General features: G+C 58.8%; 1 protein-coding gene across 4 annotated transcripts in view; it reads right to left on the bottom strand.

Annotated features, from left to right (window-relative positions):
* Window positions 1–641: 641 nt before the first annotated feature.
* TMEM132C (transmembrane protein 132C) overlaps window positions 642–17,550 on the bottom strand; it is a 90,537-nt gene continuing 73,628 nt past the window's right edge. Inside the window, exons 5-10 of one of the 4 annotated variants that reach the window (XR_015716243.1) lie at window positions 14,502–14,645; window positions 7,919–8,124; window positions 6,807–7,074; window positions 5,394–5,585; window positions 2,777–5,325; window positions 644–2,295 (exon numbers count right to left, since the gene is read on the bottom strand). Coding sequence is in view for 2 of the 4 variants with exons in the window: in XM_087828618.1 (XP_087684744.1) it covers window positions 4,129–5,325; window positions 5,394–5,585; window positions 6,807–7,074; window positions 7,919–8,124; window positions 14,502–14,645 (2,007 nt within the window). In the remaining 2 variants the exon portion in view is untranslated. Of the gene's footprint in view, window positions 5,326–5,393; window positions 5,586–6,806; window positions 7,075–7,918; window positions 8,125–14,501; window positions 14,646–17,550 lie in introns of all 4 variants that reach the window. The other 3 variants (XR_015716242.1, XM_087828619.1, XM_087828618.1) reach the window with 3 other exon arrangements.

The raw sequence follows: 17,550 nt of genomic DNA, 5'->3' as shown, positions 1-17,550 counted from the left end.
TGTGCGGCTTCGCTGCTTAGCTGCCGCCCCATTCGCATCGGGGTCCTTGCCGCCTTCATAGTCCTGGACGTGATTTTTGTCTGTCCAGCCCAGCGAGCCTGCTGCAAGCTCCAGGCGCCGCTTGCGGCTCGGTCTCTGAGCCCCGCATGAGCACCGATGATGCTCCACGGGGAGAGTACGGTGGCAAATGGGGGCTCCCCTCAGTCCCCTCTCCACCCGGATCGTTGCCCAGGATCTCGGCCGCCAGGCTGCCGCCTCTCACTTCATGCCCTTGGGATGTCAGCATCGCTGGGAGAGCTACTCTGCTGGGAGCGAGTCCTCCATCCCCAGTCACAGGCCTGGCCCTGGCCCTGGCCAGTCGCAGGAGTCTGTCCCCCTGACACCTGTCCCAGCACCTTCCCATGCTCCTGTCCGTGGGAGCCTCCTGTTGGAGGGTGCAGCCCAGGGAGCCTCGCTGGGCAAGCAGACCGTGGTCCTGCCGAGAGCCGTGTGACCCAGGGGTGGCTGTGCTCCAGGTGACGAATCCCGAGGGGCAGAGACCGGGCTGGATTTTAACCCCTCCCCTCTCCTCCCCTCCCTGCGGGGGCCCCTGACGCCCCCCCAGTCACCCCAGCACCCGCGGTCGCCCTGTCATCTTTTATCGAGGAAACTGCCCTGTTAATTACACCTCAGAATCAATATGGGCGCTTTGGTCTCGGCGACAGAGGAAGAGGAAATCTGAGGGCAAAACCCCGTAAGGACAGATCCAAGGCGCCCGCAGAGGTGAACTCGGTCATTTTAATAAATTTTTTACAGTGCTCGTGGGCTCCTTTTAAAATTGGAAAAATAATTTAAAAGTCATATTTCTAATGGGCTCCTTTCAAAATATGAAACAACCATGAAAAAATCATGTGCTCCATTAAAAACAAACAGTGAAAGATCTATAAGGCGAGTTCTTCATGTTTATTTCCGGGAAGAGAAGCTCAAGGGCTTTTTTTTTTTCCACTTTATTTCTTCTACCTTTTCTTCATTTTTCAGATTTTGTGCAATAAACCTGAATTGCCTTTTTTTGGTCGGTTTCATTACATTTTTTTAACACAGGAAAACAGATGAAGAGCTTGCATTAGTGTAATAACCGAGACCACAGTCTTTGGGGACGCAGCGTGGGTCTGAGTCCCGACGCTGCGACCTCCCAGCTGTGACCTTGACAAGGATGCTCTGAGCCTGGTTTCTCGTCTATACTGCGGGGCTAATGCACCCCCACCAGACGGCTGTCTGAGCGAGTAACGGAAGGGAGCGCTCGCTGACAACAGTGCCCGAGGCAGGAGGACTTCGACTGTCCTGGTGGTCTCAGGTCTCAGAGCCGACGTGGCTCAGGTGCTCAGAGTGGGCCACTGACGTATTTGCCCAAGGCCAGCAGCTGCCGTTTTCATAGTTTAACTCAGGACAGAAACGAAGCCCCCAGCTTTAGATCCAACCCTACTTTTCCTTTCCCTTATTTGAAACCTTAACCTTGTAAAGAAATATATGGGCTTGCCGGGTAGGGGGCGAGACTTAGGAGAGGACATGGTTTTGCACAGAAGGTCATGAAGGCCGGTTTGTCTCACTGTCTCCTGTAGCCCTGCCGGGGGAGGGCAGGGACCTCCCGGTGTCATGATTAATAAAATGGTCACAATAAATGATCACCGTCAGCTTCTCATGAGAAGAATTGCTCCTTGATGATGCCATGGGGATTATAAGACCACGTGGGGATTTTCAGGAGAGTCTCCCATGTGATATAGACGCCAGGCCCTCTAGGCAAAGCTGTAGAGACAGACAGTGGGTTGGTGGTTCCCCGGAGCTGGGGATTTGGGGATTTGGGGGGAAATGGGGAATGAGTCTAAAAGGGATAGAGTTTCTTTTGGGGATGGTGAAAATTTTCTAAAATTGATGTAATGAGGGTGCCCAACTCTGTAAATATACCAACAACCACTGAATCGAACACTTTACATGGGTCCATTGTTACGGTATGTGGATTATTTCTCAATAAAGCTGTTTTTTTTCTTAAAAAAAAATTCCACCATCTTCTCTACTATCCAAAATTCTACTTCCCCAACCAATCAATGGCAACAACCGTACCACCAAAACCTCAAAGAGCAACAACAAACACAAAAGCAATAAAAATAAAAGTAAATCTTTTCCCAGGTGAGAGATTCACACAGGTTTCCGCCCAAGGTCACGGCTTTCCTTCGATGGAGATGGGAGTTCCCAAGGTGTGGATCGCAGATCCGCGGCGTCAGACACACCCTGGAACTGGTTAGAAACGCACTTTCTGTCCTGTAAAAAATAATATACACGGGGCCACTTCAAAATGCAGGCAGAGCTGTCATCCCAGAGGAACCACCTGGCACCTAAAACCTTTGGATGTTAAAACAGGACAAAGTAACCTTTGCACAGGGCCTAAGCAACATTGTTTCCCAAAGAACTGTTAGCAAAGATACAAGAAAGCAGATACTGTAGCTACCAAACTGCTGACTCCAGGACTGAACATTGGAAACATTGTTTCGAGTTAGTGACACTATGTCACCTTATCTGCACCCACAGCAATGCCTTCCTTCTAGGGATGTAGCTGTTTCCTTCCCTTTCTCATCAATACCCATCGCCTTTGTCTCAACTGAAACACTATTTGGGCTTCTGCCTAAATCAGTGCTTCCCGAATAACTGTGCATTTTTCTTTTCTTTTTTAAAAAATCTCAAATAAATGCTTGTGGCCTCTCTCTATGGCCTTTTATTTGTAGGTTCCCAGGCCCCGGCTCACCAAGAGGTGTTCTGTCAGCTGTCCCGGTGACCCCAAGCAGGCCCGAGTCCACCGATGTCCACGATCGTGGGGAAGGGATGGAAGGGTCTCCATGTCAGGAATGACTCTGATCTGTCGAGAAGGAGAAAAAGGTTGATCGGCAAAGGTGATGGCTTCCTTTAGCCCAGCAGGCAGGCCATCTCCTCAGCAAGTGGTACGTTTGTCAGGGAGAGAAACCAGGCGTCAAATGAAACAAGAAACACCCCACGAGACACAGACGTGTCAAGCCACAGAAGCATTTTAATGACAATTGACATCACAGGTATAAATAAATAGCTCCTCTTTCCGTCTATAATATGTACTAGAAATATCTTTCTGAAAGGTCTAGCTGAAGTCACGGGGCTCCAAGGACCATCTTAGCTACCGATTTTAGTAATTATGAAAGTAAAACCCAGACACGTCCTGGGGACCCGTGAACACCACCCCCCGGCCGCCGAGTGCCCAAGCAGCAGCCACCACGGACGGAGCTGGCAACACGCAAGTGCCTCACCGTGTCGTGTCCACTCTGCCACGGGCTTTCCACAGACACGTGGCTTTGGATGAGCGCATTTCCCAATGTGCCGCTACATGGTTAGGCTGTTAAAAAAACACAGTTGACTGGCAAAGAATTAATTAAGTGACTAGGACTGTGGTTTATGTTTAATTTAGGGAAAACATGCCATTCGATCCTCAGAAATGAACATTAAGTAGAAATCAAACAGAAATCTAAAACATGAAAAGAAAAAAGACAGAGGAAAAGGAAATGTGGGAAAAGACAAGAAGAGACGAGCAAGTAAAGACTTAGAAATCCTCAGTCCATCCCCAGAGGTGACCCACGATGTTCAGACACGTGTCATCCAGGGCCCAAGTGGACGGACCTCGCAGGAGGGGACAGTGAATGAACACGGGGCTGTCCCTTAGGGGGCCCTAATTTCAGATTATGCTCCTTTATTAGAAATATAAACAGATGGTTATTTCTGTCTCTTTTTATTTGTCTTTTTGCATTTTTGTAACAAATCATTTTTGGTAGCTCGACTGTGTTATACTTCGACTCGAAACGACCGTGTTAATTTGGCCTGGCGCGGTCAGCGTCTCGTCAGCCGTTCTCCCAGAGTTCCTCCCACGGACTTTCGGAGACCTGCCCTCATTGACCCCTAAAAAATCTTTCATTACAAAAAAGGTCCCTTCCCGGCTTCAAAACGTCCAACGGCTCTATAAGGGGCCCTGGTGCATCCCTGTTAATCCCCCGTGACTCCCGATCGCCACCCGGGGGGCCCAGGTTTACTCTGGGAGTGACCAGGGGCCCAGGCACGAGGCCCTTTGGCCCTAGGGGCCTATGGTTTGTCCTTGAATTTCTCCAGATAGTTTCTGAGTTCCTGGGGGGTGCCCACGTCCAGGTCGGGGCAGACCCACTTGATGTCCTCCTCGTGGCCGCTGAGGATGGAGTTCACCATGGGGCGGCCGTCATCGGGGGGGATGGTGGTGAAGGTGGTGAACTTCACCTTCTTCCTCCTGGAGGTGGGCGAGGGCAGGGGCTCGCGCCTCTGGTCCCTGACCCCGGGCTCGGCGGGCCTGGGCGCCTGCCCCTGCACGAGCTTCTGGGAGCCCCCGTTGAGCAGGAGGTGGCCGCTGTCCTCGCAGGCCCCCGGGCCGCGGTCTATGATGGTCGTGTGCTCGTCCGGCGGCGGGGACCCCTCCCCACCGCTCTCCAGGAGCTCGGCCTCGGTCCCCAGCCACACCCAGTCGTGCGAGTGGGTCCCGGAGGCCTGGCCTTCGGGGGGCAGCTGCTTGTGGCGGTACTTGAGGGCGAAGGTGGCGCAGTTGATGAGGAAGACAAGGATGGCCAGGCAGAAGACGCCCAGCAGCGCGTACATGCCGATCTGCAGGTCGCTCAGGCTGCGGGCCGTGGGCACCAGGCCGCCGTCCGCCAGCCCGGCCCCGGCCCGCGGTGGCTCCACCTGCGCCGGGAAGTTGCTGAAGTCCAGGGGGATGTTCTGCAGCTGCCCCTCGGGGGGCGGCCGGCCCCCATCCAGCCGGCTGTTCTTGGCCACCCTGTTGTCCAGCAGCGACCTGGCCGTGGGGCCGCCCCTGCGCAGGGCCCCCTCCTCTCGCTCCCAGGCCGAGCTGCCCTGGGTGTGCCCGTCCTGGCCCGCGCGCTCGAGGTCTGGGCCCTTTGGCCGCCGGTCACTGGCGTGGTTTCTGATCTCGCCCTGGTCCTCGTACCCGGCGGGGCCGGAGTCCACGTCGCTCTGGCCGAACTTGACCCTGACGCTGCCGACGCCCACGGCCAGGACGCTCTTGCGCTTGGACTTCTGGCAGGTCTCGGAGATGCTCAGGTCCACGCGGACTAGCGGCCCCTGGCCCTCCCCTTCGGCCGCCACGACGGGCCACCTGGGGGAGCGGGCCTGGGGGACGGACACCACGGCCTCGTCCAGGGAGGTGACGGTCAGGGCGAAGTCCTTGACGTCGTAGACATCCAGGGGCGTCGCCGAGCCGTCGCTGAACTGGAGCCACGTGCTGACCACGGCCTCCTGCAGAGACACAGCCCGTTAGAGGACCCGCCTGCCCCTCTCCGCCCGCCCCGCCTCTGGGCTCCCACCTGTTTGGGGGCCCGCAGCAGCTCCTCGGCCGTGGCCACAGCCGTGACAGCCTTGCTCTCCTCTGTGCTGGGATGGAGGGCGACAGACAGCCCGGCCACCAGCTGGACCGCCAGGTCCGTCAGCGACACCTTGTCTTCCAACACGGTCACCGTCTTCTCGGCCAGGATGGAGTCGGACAGTGGGGAAAGCACCTGCGGGGGGGGGGGGGGGGACACAGGGCGAACCCATCACACCGGTTTCCGGAAGCGTGTGGGCCCGAGGTCCAGAGAAGGGCGCACACACCGCCCTCAGCCTGTCGGGAAACTGAAATCAGTACTAAGATCCATTCTGGTGTTTTGTTTGTTTTCTAAATGTTTCTATTGATTTTTTATTTTTAGAGAGAGAGAGGAAGGGAGAGGGAGAGAGAGAGAAACACCCGCGATGAGGGAGTCACGGACCGGCCGCCTCCTGCGCGGCCCCACCGGGGATGGAGCCCCCAACCCGGGCCCGGCCCTGACCGGGAATTGACCTGGCGGCCGCTTGGTGCCCAGGCCGACGCTCAACCCACTGAGCCACATGGGCCGGGCCATTCGGGTTTTGGAAAGGAATGAGCCCCCTCTATTCGGACTCAACACGCTTTGTACAACCCACAGCCTGGTGAACGGTGCGTGGCGAGCCTGCGGGCTGGGTGCAGGGGGAGGCCACGCAGTCTCGCCCGACGTCGCCTGAGTCGCGGTCGGAGCGACCGAAGAATTCCCCGGGGAATCGGCACTGCCAGCAGCCTCTGCCCCCCCACACCCTGCACAGGGCCACCCTCGGCCGAACGTGGGCTCCTGCGGCATCGCCCGAGCCCGGGGCTGGACTGCGGGCGTCCAGGCGACGCGATGGGAATGCACAGCGGCTTCCCCACAGGGTGGCCAGGTCAGGGTCCCGAAGGACACGCCAAAGAGGAGACGTGAGGAGGGTGGGGACTGAGGGCCCGTGGCTGGCCCTGAAATCCCACCGTTCTAGACCTTCCCTTGAGCACCGGAGGCAGCGGATGTTGGAGGAGTTTGTGGAATGAGTAAGTGACAGAAGGAAGGGTGACTTAAGGAGGGAAGGGGGGAGGGTGCATCTTCCCGGGCACCGGAGGAGCCGCGCAGGGCAGTGGGTGCTGAGTGAGCAGGTTAGGGGTTGGGTGGGAGTCCCGGGGGTGGGGGCGTGAAGGGTGCCGCAGGGAGAGAAGGTCACCCGGGGAGCCGAGCGTCGCCACCTCCATTCTGTTTGGAAGGAGAATGGGACTCAGAGCTGGCCCAGGCTCACCCTCCAGCGTCCCCAGGATGCCACCTCGGGGACAAGGGATTGGCCACAGTGCCCCGCCCGCCTTTCAAGCCTCCCCGGGGCCCACTACGCTGGGCGCTGGACACGCGGCGGGTCCCAGCTTCGCATCCTACCTGGATGGCGGTCATCCCGACCTCCCGGCCGACCAGGACCCTGCCGTCCTGCAGCTCGGCCACGCGGGGCTCCTCCAGCTTCATGGAGTCGGCCACCAGGTGGGTGATGTCCACCTGCCAGTCAGGCCCGAGCAGGAGGCTGGGCTGCGCCCACGGGCCGGCGCCCTCGGACACGAACTGGGTGAGGACTTGCACGGTGGCGTGCTGGTACTGCAGGGCGCAGCCCCGGGCCCGCCGCTCCTCCTCGCCCTCGCTGTCCCGCGTGGGCCTGTGGGAGCGGAGAGGCTGCGCTCGGGCCGGGGACGGGCTCGGAGGCTCTCGAGGCTCAGGGCAGCCAGGCAGCCAGGTCACACGGAACAGGTCAAAGGCTGCTTTCGTCTGGCTTAAGAGCAAACGGTCCTAGTCCAGTATAAATGCAATTAAATCGTATCCAATAATCTCTTTTTTAACCCTCACCTGAGGATATTTTTTCCGTTGCTTTTCAGAAAGAGTGGAAGGGGGAGAGAGAAACTTCGACGTGAGACAGACACATCGATTGGCTGCCTCCTACACGCACCCCGACCGGGGCCGGGGATGAGCCTGCAACCGAGGTAGGTGCCCTTGGCCCGAGCGGAACCTGGGACCCTTCAGTCCGCAGGCCGACGCTCTAACCCCTGCGCAACTGGCCAGGGCTGTAACCAATAATTTCATAGACACAGAGCTTTTCAAGCTTCTAGATAACCACAGAAAAAAGAATTACAGTTTCATTTAGAGAAAGTAAACTAAAACTTAAGTTCCCGGGGGCGCTGAGGGGCTGGAAAAATGTTTAACTCCTGTCTCGTCGTTTCCGGGGAGGTTCACTCAGAGGCCAGCCCGCCGGAGCCTGAGTGAAGGGTGCGGGTGGCCGGGTCTGACACAGGCCTCACCTCCTGGGAGCCCCCTCGCCCGGCGGGGTTCTCCTGGCCTTGGTCCCCTCAGAGACCTGTTGTTAGGCTGCGGGACATGGAACCGCTGTGACCACAGCAGCTCCTACTACGCGCGGGCCCTGCGCCAGCTGCTTCCGTGTGATGACGCACAAACAAAGCCACGGTCGTGCTCTGGCGTATTCCCCCCACCCCCTGCCCCAGACTCACCTCCTGCTGGCCACGATGGGGACCCGCCAGCCCTTGATCTGGCTCAGCTCTGTGTCCGAGACCTCGATCTGCAGCGGGAGCCGGGGCACCCACACGGTGAGGTGTAGGGGGGCGCTCAGGTGCTGGTAGGTGAAGTTCACCACGGCATCCACCTTGCCCTTCATCTCTTTGCCGTTGACGAAGACGTAGTCACAGCGGTCAGACACCTGCACAGACAGAGGGGGGGAGGAGTTCACAGGGCCCGGAGACCATCCTTCCGTTGTACAGTCGCTGCGAAGCACACAGGCTCCAGTTAGGCTCTTCCCAGGGGGGAGCCTGAGACAAGGGCTCAATGCAGTGGGTTTACTAGGGAGGTGGCCCCGAGGGCAGCGGCCGGGAGCAGAGCAAGGGAGACAGACGGAGGGAAATCAAGAGAAAGGTGCAGAGAAGCAGCAGGAAGACGCCTGCATTCCTTGGGTACAGCCTGGAAGGGGCAACGTGGACAGCGTGGGGCCAGATCAGAGGCCACCCACGTGGACTCTGACTGAACATGGGTGCCTCCAGGATCAGCAGACGAAGACTCGAAGACTAGAAGCCCCTCCTCCAACCTTGGAGATAGTTAAGGCTCCTGGAAATGAGACCGGGATTATGTTCTTCCACCTTAATGGATTGAAAAAGGAAAACAGAAATCAAGGAGGCTTAGAGAGAAACGACATACCGTCTTGCATAACCAAGTTTACGGGATGGGATTTACATTGACCCCAAGTGCCCATGTCAACCACCAAACTGAAATCCGGTTCATCTTTGATTTCTTGGTTCCTCATACCAGCTGCTCAGAGAAGCTCAGCAAAGTGGATATTAAAGGGAGGGAGGGAGGGAGGGAGGGGGAGGGAGGGGGGGAGGGAGGGATATATGGATGGACAACAGATGGGTGGGTGAATAGATGGATGGGTAGGTAAATGGATGGATGGGTGGATGACAGACAATGGATGGATGAATTATGGACAGTTTGATGGACAGATGGATGGATGGATGGATGGATGGATGGATGGATGATGGACAGTTTGATGGACAGATGGATGGATGATGGACAGTTTGGTGGACAGATGGATGGATGGATGGATGGATGATGGATGGATGAATGATGGATGGATGATGGACAGTTTGATGGACAGATGGATGGATAGGTGGATGGATGGATGGATGAATGATGGACGGATGATGGACAGTTTGATGGACAGATGGATGGATGGGTGGATGGATGGATAGATGGATGATGGATGGATGAATGATGGATGGATGGTGGACAGTTTGATGGACAGATGGATGGATAGGTGGATGGATGGATGGATGGATGGATGGATGATGGATGGATGAATGATGGATGGATGATGGACAGTTTGATGGACAGATGGATGGATGATGGACAGTTTGGTGGACAGATGGATGGATGGATGGATGGATGGATGGATGATGGACAGTTTGATGGACAGATGGATGGATGGGTGGATGGATGGATAGATGGATGATGGATGGATGAATGATGGATGGATGATGGACAGTTTGATGGACAGATGGATGGATAGGTGGGTGGATGGATGGATGGATGGATGGATGATGGATGGATGAATGATGGATGGATGATGGACAGTTTGATGGACAGATGGATGGATGATGGACAGTTTGGTGGACAGATGGATGGATGGATGGATGGATGACAGACAGCTGGATCGATGGATGAACAGATCTTTTCTTCATCCCCACTTCAAGACAACCAAACAAGAATCTTGGGGCGAGGGGACATGTGGTGAGAACCTGAGGTAAGATGGAGCCAAGAGCAGTGGAAACACAAGAAGTTAATTTGAAAACTTCTAGAAAGCACTCCAGCAGTGTCTCCTCGCCTTTTTGGGGTCACGGACTCCTCGGAGCCTCCACATAAAGCTAACGCTTGCTATGGAAATGCATGGCATACAGTTTGTGTAAACCTTTCAGACTTAATGAAGTCATTCCCCGAGTCTTCGCAAAGCACTTCCCAACGCTAAGCTGTAATTGCCAATTTGCTTATCTGTCTCCTGTCTGAAGCTCCCGTCTGTGCATCCGGTTAACTAACATCGGTGCTGAGCCATGAGCTCCTCCGATCGCCCTCTCTTTCCCCAGCTCCCAGGAACGTGGATGGCTACTCTGGGCCCAATTTCCATCTTCAACTTGCTCTTGTGTTTGGAGGGGCAGCTGGGAGGGCTGGGCTCAGGACATCCCCCCATCTGCTGGGGACAGTGGCTCTGAGCAGTTGGGAGGGGAAGGCACAGACCCATCTTCTCACTCACAGTCAAGCGTGGTTTAAAAATGTTTACATACTGACTAAGGGCGGAAACCAATTTAAGTCACTGTCCCAGGCTTGTCATTAGCATGTAAACACCGTCCGGAACCTGGGCGGGCATCAGCATAATAGCTGGGCAAGAGTTATATCAGTAATCACTTCTTTAATCAATGTTGTAATTTACAGACCATTGACTTTCCTCATTTACTACCTTTCTGAGCTCTGCGGGGAGGGAAGCCGGCCGCTCCGGAATGTATAAATAATTGAGAGGAACGCGGAGGGTGGAGGGCTGGGGCACGGGGGGAGCCATTGTCACTGCAATTCCTGGAGGTGCCATAAACGTCTGGGGAAGTCTCGGGACGCATCCATCATCTCCTAAGTGGCTGAGGTGGAAGCCACGGTTTCACTCAGTGAGCCGGCGCATCTGCGAGAAGGACCCCGAGTCCCATTTGTGGCTGGAATCTTCCCCCCTTTGTCCCGGGCGGGCTGCCCTTGGAGAGGCTGGCCTCCGGCCTCTGCTGACTCAGGCAGCCACGCAGTGCAGGCGGAACCACGGTGGCCACGAAACCAGCCACAGAGGCTTGCTCTTCAGGACCCGGCGGGCCGTGGCGGGCCGTGTGGCTTCTGCTTGAGCAGCGCACGGTCAGCCGACAGCTTCTGTTGTCACTCAGGCTTTGGCAACTCCCCGAGGACGTCACCCGCCTCCTGGGGGAGAGGCTGGGGGCCGCTTTCCACGAGAAGAGCAAAGATGCCTGCTGGTCCGCCGTTGACGTCACTGTGACTTCTGTCACCCACACAGGTCCTCAGACCTGAGTGAGCCTCAGAGAGGGCCTGTCGACACCGGCTGCTGGGTCCAACTGAGTCTACGGTGAGCAGGTCCGGGCGGGGCCCCTCAGGTGCGTTTCTCACAAGGTCCCAGGTGATGCTGGTGCTCGGGTCTGGGCCACGGCTGCAGACTCACTCCTCTGTGTGCTATAAGTTTCCGCGGCAACTGAGACATCCCGTCTTACTCAGCTCGGCCGCTAGGACTGAACATCACAGACCGGGGCGGGGGTGGAAGGGTGGGGCTTACACAGCAAACATTTATTTCCCACAGTTCTAGAGGCCGAATGTCCGAGATCAAGGTGCTGGCAGATCCGTGTCTCGTGAGGACCTGCTTCCTGGTTCACAGATGACACCTTCTCGCTGTGACCTCATGCATGGAAGGGATTCGGGAGCTCCCTGGGGTCCCTTTTATAAGGGCACTAATCCCATTCGTGAGGGCCCCACCCTCATGGCCTCATCACCTCCTGCCATCACCTCGGCAGTTAGGATCCAGCATAGGAATTTGGGGGGACACACAGACATTCAGGCCACACATACGCCCTTCATTATTGTGATTGTGAATTACAATGCTCTAAATTCCATCTTCGTGCTCACGATGCCCCGAGTCCTACCTCCAGATACCCAGCTGCTTCTCCAACATCTCCACTCCCGGCCCTAGCGAGCCCCTCAAACTTAATGTTCAGAAATCAAACTCCTGCTACCGTTTTCTTTCTTGCCACTTGGGAGGCCGGGAGCTGGGAAGGGAAATTAAGCTCAGAGACAGAAACACTGGGTTTCCACACCTTGTACCCTGAGCTTGTGTCCTGCTCTGAGAACCTAACCCTCAGAGGCTCCTACACAGGGAGGCTGCCTCGGCTCACACCTGCCAGGTGGTCTCTGCAACGTGGTCTCTGTGACGTGGTCTCTCCAATGTGGTCTCTATGACGTGGTCTCTCAGATGTGGTCTCTCCGTCTTCTCAGCCTCAGGCCCTTCTGGAGTTTACTTCCAATGTGAACATCTCAGAGAGACTTTCTCTGACATTTCTACTTAAAACTGCAGCTCCCCAAACCTCCCCACCCCTCCTGGCTTTCCCCGCCCCACTGTTAGTTCCTGCCAGCTTGTACACTATCCATTCGACCCATTTATTTCAGTTATTATTTGTCCCCTTCACTAGAACATGTACAAGGAACGGGGCTGTTTTGTTCAGTGTTGTATCTCTAGGGACTGAACCCAGGCACATAGTAGGTGCTCGAGAAACGTAGATTGAAAAACGAATGAACAAATCAGTTTGTAAACTGGCCGCCCTGGGTCCCATTGGCCCTGTGTGGTGTTTTTAAAATATCAAATTAGTTACCAGTGCTGAAAAACCACTGCATTCAATGTTGTCACCAGCCCGTCCCCTGCACGCATTTGTTTTCTGCCCTCATGTCTTGCTGGTGTCAGAGACCAGAGGGAGGGTCTGGGGCCCTGCTGGGAGGGACAGGGGCCGGCAGTTGGCCTCGGAGTGGTGGACAGCCGGCCCCTAAGATCCCCACACCCCTCGGCCGGCGGCCTCCCGTGTCCGCTTTCTCAGCTTTCCGCACCTCACGGCCCGTGGCAGCCACGTTGCCGGCACCGGCTGACTGACTCGGTCACCGCTGTCTCAGTTTTTCTTGGGGGCAGCTGCAGTGGCTGGGGAGCGCCCGCCCGGGGGACCGCCGGGCAGGTTATTTCTTCCTGACAAGCGGCAAACAACCTACGGGGCCCTCGATGGAGAATTAAGTGGCCAGAAACGGTCTCCGCATCCCTGGGGCAGAGTGTTGCCAAGGCAACCGCAGCCCGTGGCTGGTGCCGAGAAGGTGCTCAGGTAGCAACTGTCCACACACTCCCCGGGACGCTCAGGGACGCTCAGGGACACTCAGGGACGCTCAGGGACACTCAGGGGCGCTCAGGGACGCTCAGGGACGCTCAGGGACACTCAGGGACGCTCAGGGACACTCAGGGACGCTCAGGGACACTCAGGGATGCTCAGGGACACTCAGGGGCGCTCAGGGACACTCAGGGACGCTCAGGGACGCTCAGGGACACTCAGGGGCGCTCAGGGACACTCAGGGGCGCTCAGGGACACTCAGGGGCGCTCAGGGGCGCTCAGGGACGCTCAGGGACGCTCAGGGGTGCTCAGGGACGCTCAGGGGCGCTCAGGGATGCTCAGGGGCCCTCAGAGACGCTCGGGGGCGCTCAGGGACGCTCAGGGGCGCTCAGGGATGCTCAGGACACTCAGGGACGCTCAGGGGTGCTCAGGGACGCTCAGGGATGCTCAGGGGCCCTCAGAGACGCTCAGGGATGCTCAGGGATGCTCAGGACGCTCAGGGATGCTCAGGGACGCTCAGGGACGCTCAGGGACGCTCAGGGACGCTCAGGGATGCTCAGGGACGCTCAGGGATGCTCAGGGGCCCTCAGAGACGCTCAGGGACGCTCAGGGATGCTCAGGACGCTCAGGGGCGCTCAGGGACGCTCAGGGGCGCTCAGGGGCCCTCAGAGACGCTCAGGGACGCTCAGGGGCGCTCAGGGATGCTCAGGGGCCCTCAGAGTCGCTCGGGGGCGCTCAGGGGCGCTCAGGGACACTCAGGGGTGCTCAGGGACGCTCAGGGATGCTCAGGGACGCTCAGGGATGCTCAGGGGCCCTCAGAGACGCTCAGGGATGCTCAGGACGCTCAGGGACGCTCAGGGACGCTCAGGGACGCTCAGGGACGCTCAGGGACGCTCAGGGATGCTCAGGGGCCCTCAGAGACGCTCAGGGGCGCTCAGGGGCGCTCAGGGACGCTCGGGGGCCCTCAGAGACGCTCAGGGGCGCTCAGGGGTGCTCAGGGGTGCTCAGGGGCGCTCAGGGACGCTCAGGGGCGCTCAGGGGCCCTCAGAGACGCTCAGGGACGCTCAGGGGCGCTCAGGGATGCTCAGGGGCCCTCAGAGTCGCTCGGGGGCGCTCAGGGACGCTCAGGGACGCCCGCCCACCTGCCCACCGCACGTGTTGCGTGTGCGAGCTCAGCTGCACACACACGGATGGACTTTCCTTGGTGAACTGGGGGACTGTACAGCCGGAAACAGAGCAGGGATCCCACACAGCACAGGACAGCCCCCCAAACGACGAACTCCCCGGCACCAAATGTCCATAGTGCCGAGGCTGCAAAATCCAGCCTTAGACTTCAGACCTTTGCCGTCTAAAGGGAGGTGCATGTGGCCCAAGTCTAAACACACACGCGAGCCCTGGCCCGTGTGGCCTGCGCACCAGAGGGCCACGCCCGGTTCGATTCCCGGTCGAGGGCACGTGCCTGGGTTGCGGGTTCGATCCCTGACCCTGGTCGGGGCACGTTCGGGAGGCAACCGATCGATGTGTCTCTCTCACGTCAATGTTTCTCCCTCTCTCTCCCCTCCACTCTCTGTAAAAATAAAGGGGAAAAGAATCGGCCCTCCTTGGGCGAGGATTGGAACAAACAGCCGCTTACCTTGATGACCTCTTCATCGGCGGACCTGCATTCCACCGACTCCGAGATGTCGGTCACGGCGCCGTTTTCCTCCACGGACACCACCCTGATGGGCAAGGCGACCGTCTTCCCGGTGAGGATGGCCGTGTTCAGCAGCTCCGTGTCCTGCGGGGAGAACCCGGCACCCGGGGTCAAGGGCGCTGCTCTGCCGGGCTCTGCGGGACGCCTGCCGGGTGCTGGACACGGCCCCACACACCTGCCTGGGGACCGTGGGCATCGGGGCCACTCTCTGGGACAATTTCCCAAGGACGCTGGACAACACCTGCGGCTCGCTGACGGCCGCCTTCCTAGTTTCCCACAGCGGCGCCCGCGTGTCCACGGAAGCGCCACTGACAAGCTAAGGTCTGGAAGCAGCCCACGTGCCCGTCGGCAGCTGAGTGGACAATAAAGCTGGGGGACACGCACCCCACGGCTCAGCTCGGAAGCGGGGGACGCAGGGGGGAGGTCCGCTCGCCTCTCTCTCCGGGGAAGCAACTGACCCAGAACCGACCTTTGCATTAAACCGGAGCTCGGCCGAGAGAGAGCCGTGGGCCGGTCACGGGGCGTCCCAGCCTCTCCCCAGGCCCTGCCCGGCCCGGCAGCCAGCGCGCTCAGCGCCCCCGCCTGGGCGGCGCCCACGTCGGCTGTTCGGATGCTAATAACGCGGCGGAAATCCCCCCAGTCCACGCCCGTCCTCGGGCTCATTACAGGTAATGGCTCGGAGCTCGGCCCCCACCCCCGCGGGGCCTCTGGCTGACGGCTTCATTAAAGCCCAGCCCCTTGCGGACCAGCGGCGATTAGCTTCCCAGCGGTGGCTTCTCCCCCTCTCTCACGCCCTCCGCCGCCCGACGCCCGAGCCCTACCCTGAATTGCCGTTAAGGCCGAGGGTGGCTGGGCAACAGCTATTTCTAACTGAACAATATCGATTTGGGGCACAGAGAACTGGGGGGAAGGAGCATTGGCCTCTGGCATAAACTGGCCCAGGCCTTGGGAGACGGTCCCCACACTTAAAAACCCGTCTCCCGGATCCGTCGTTCCGGTGGGCGTGTGTCGCCCGTGGGCACCGGGGCCCTGGGGCCCTGGATTCCACCCTGAGCTGTGCCAGCGGCTCCTGCGGAACCCGGGCCCCCTCCCATCTTCTGGACGCCGTCTCCTCGTTTCACACGTGAGGGTGGGGCCGTGTCATCGTCCAGCCGTGAATCCCCGGCCGTCCACGGGGAGCCCCCAGCCACGGAGTGAGTGATTCCTGCGCACCCAGCGTGCGCGTCGCTGGTTACACAGTAGTGACCCGGGGTGACAAGTCCCCGCTCACGGGCGGAGGCACCGGCCGGAGGGCACAGGGTGGCCTCCGTGGGCTCCAGCGGACACTAGAACAGGCCACACGCCCGTGGGCGCCGGCCAGGGCCCCGGGACACGGCAGAGGCGTGATCCTTCCTCAGGGCTCCCCGTGGGATTAAACGGCCTCCGCTCTTCCTGACGCTCGTCCCCCCATAACCCCGAGCGCGGCTCCGGGCGCCGGAGAGAACCAATAAAGGGGGGCCCTTCACATCTCCATCATTTCCAACCTGAGCAAAGCCCGAGGCTCTGGAGAAAACGCGATTTGTTATTCCAGTCGTCCTCACAAATGCACGTTGGTTTCGCCCTTTTCTGTATTTCCACAAGTCGCGTCTTTGATGTTTAACCAAATAAAGAACACAGGATTACCCCTGGGCGCTGACAAGATGGGCATGAAGCGACCGCGGCCGCCAGGCGAGTCCCGCGGCCAGGGGCGGCGGGGAGAGGCATCCTGTGCCGGGGGCTGTGACGCGCCGCGGGAGGGAAGGGCTCTGACGCCTGCTGCGACGCGGGGCCCGAGGACACGGTGCTGAGGGCGAGACGCCAGGCGCCACGGGCCAGCGAGTGCGCGATCCCACCTCCACGACACGCAGAGCCAGCAGCCGGCCCTCGCGTCCTGGTCTTCCAACGGGGCCTGTGACCTTCCCCGAGCCGGGGGCACGAGGCAGGGTCCCCGCCAGCTGCCCCGGGCATCCTCCCACCAGCCCTGCGGCGTCTTCTCCCGACCTGCGGGCTCCAGCCGCTGCGGCGGGAACGACTGTGGGTCTTCCCCTGCGTGTACCTTGCCCTTGGAGCCGACATTCTGGAGTGTTCTCCACCAGGCTGAAGTCTGAAGTAACTGAGCCGTGATTTTGGGGGGGGGGGTGGAGCGAGAGGAGACCCTCAAACTCCCCGGCCTCCCTCGCAGCTGCGTGGGACCGTGGGACCAACAGGGCTTCTCACCTACTGAGTCAGCGAGGGCGGAGGTGGTGCCCACTCACCTCTGTTCCAACAATCTCTCCAGGATCCTGACGCCGAGAGTTTGAAAACGACGGGTCTAGTCCAAACATAAGTGGGAACAGCTTGCAGCCCGTTAAGAAATCTGCTTCTCGGGAGCTGGACGTAGTCAGCGGGACATTCACGTTGTCCGTCCATCCCCCCCCCCCCCCCCGGCTGCCTGGAATACAGAGGCGAAGGCCGGAACCCTAGCAACCACCTTGAGCCATGAGGCAAACTCAGAAACGATCGCTACTCACTGGGGGGGGTGGCGTAGAAAGACCGGAGGCGCTAAACCTCTGATGGCGAAGGGGTGGCCGCGGGTTTACTTACGTCCGTGAGATAAACTTCCTTCGTGTCTTAGCTACTGGCTCGGAGGGTTTTCCGCTCTACTCGGAAAACCTAAGGCTAACTCACGGATCTTTCTCTGCGCCTGGAGACCGGCGGACGAAGACCGAGCCTTGATGTGATGACGCTACGTCTCCAGCTTTGTGGCCTGCCTTTGGGAACGGCAGGACACGGCAGGACAGCCATCCCAGTGCTCTTGGCTGGCGGGAGCTGCTGGTGAGCAAGGCTGAAGCAGAGCTAAGCAGAGGACAATTCAGCCGAATTTACAGCCGCAGAAAAATTACTCCGGGAGGCGGCTTCGTTTTCCCAATTCCAGGCGTCTTAGTTGCGGTCACTGGGGGGGGGGGGGGGGAGGCTGCCCAGCGGCCAACTG

This window comes from Miniopterus natalensis, chromosome 20 (genome assembly GCF_054644295.1).
Source record: "Miniopterus natalensis isolate mMinNat1 chromosome 20, mMinNat1.hap1, whole genome shotgun sequence".
NCBI lineage: Eukaryota > Metazoa > Chordata > Mammalia > Chiroptera > Miniopteridae > Miniopterus > Miniopterus natalensis.
Note: the sequence above shows the minus strand (reverse complement) of the source record. Positions and strands in the feature narration are given on the sequence as shown.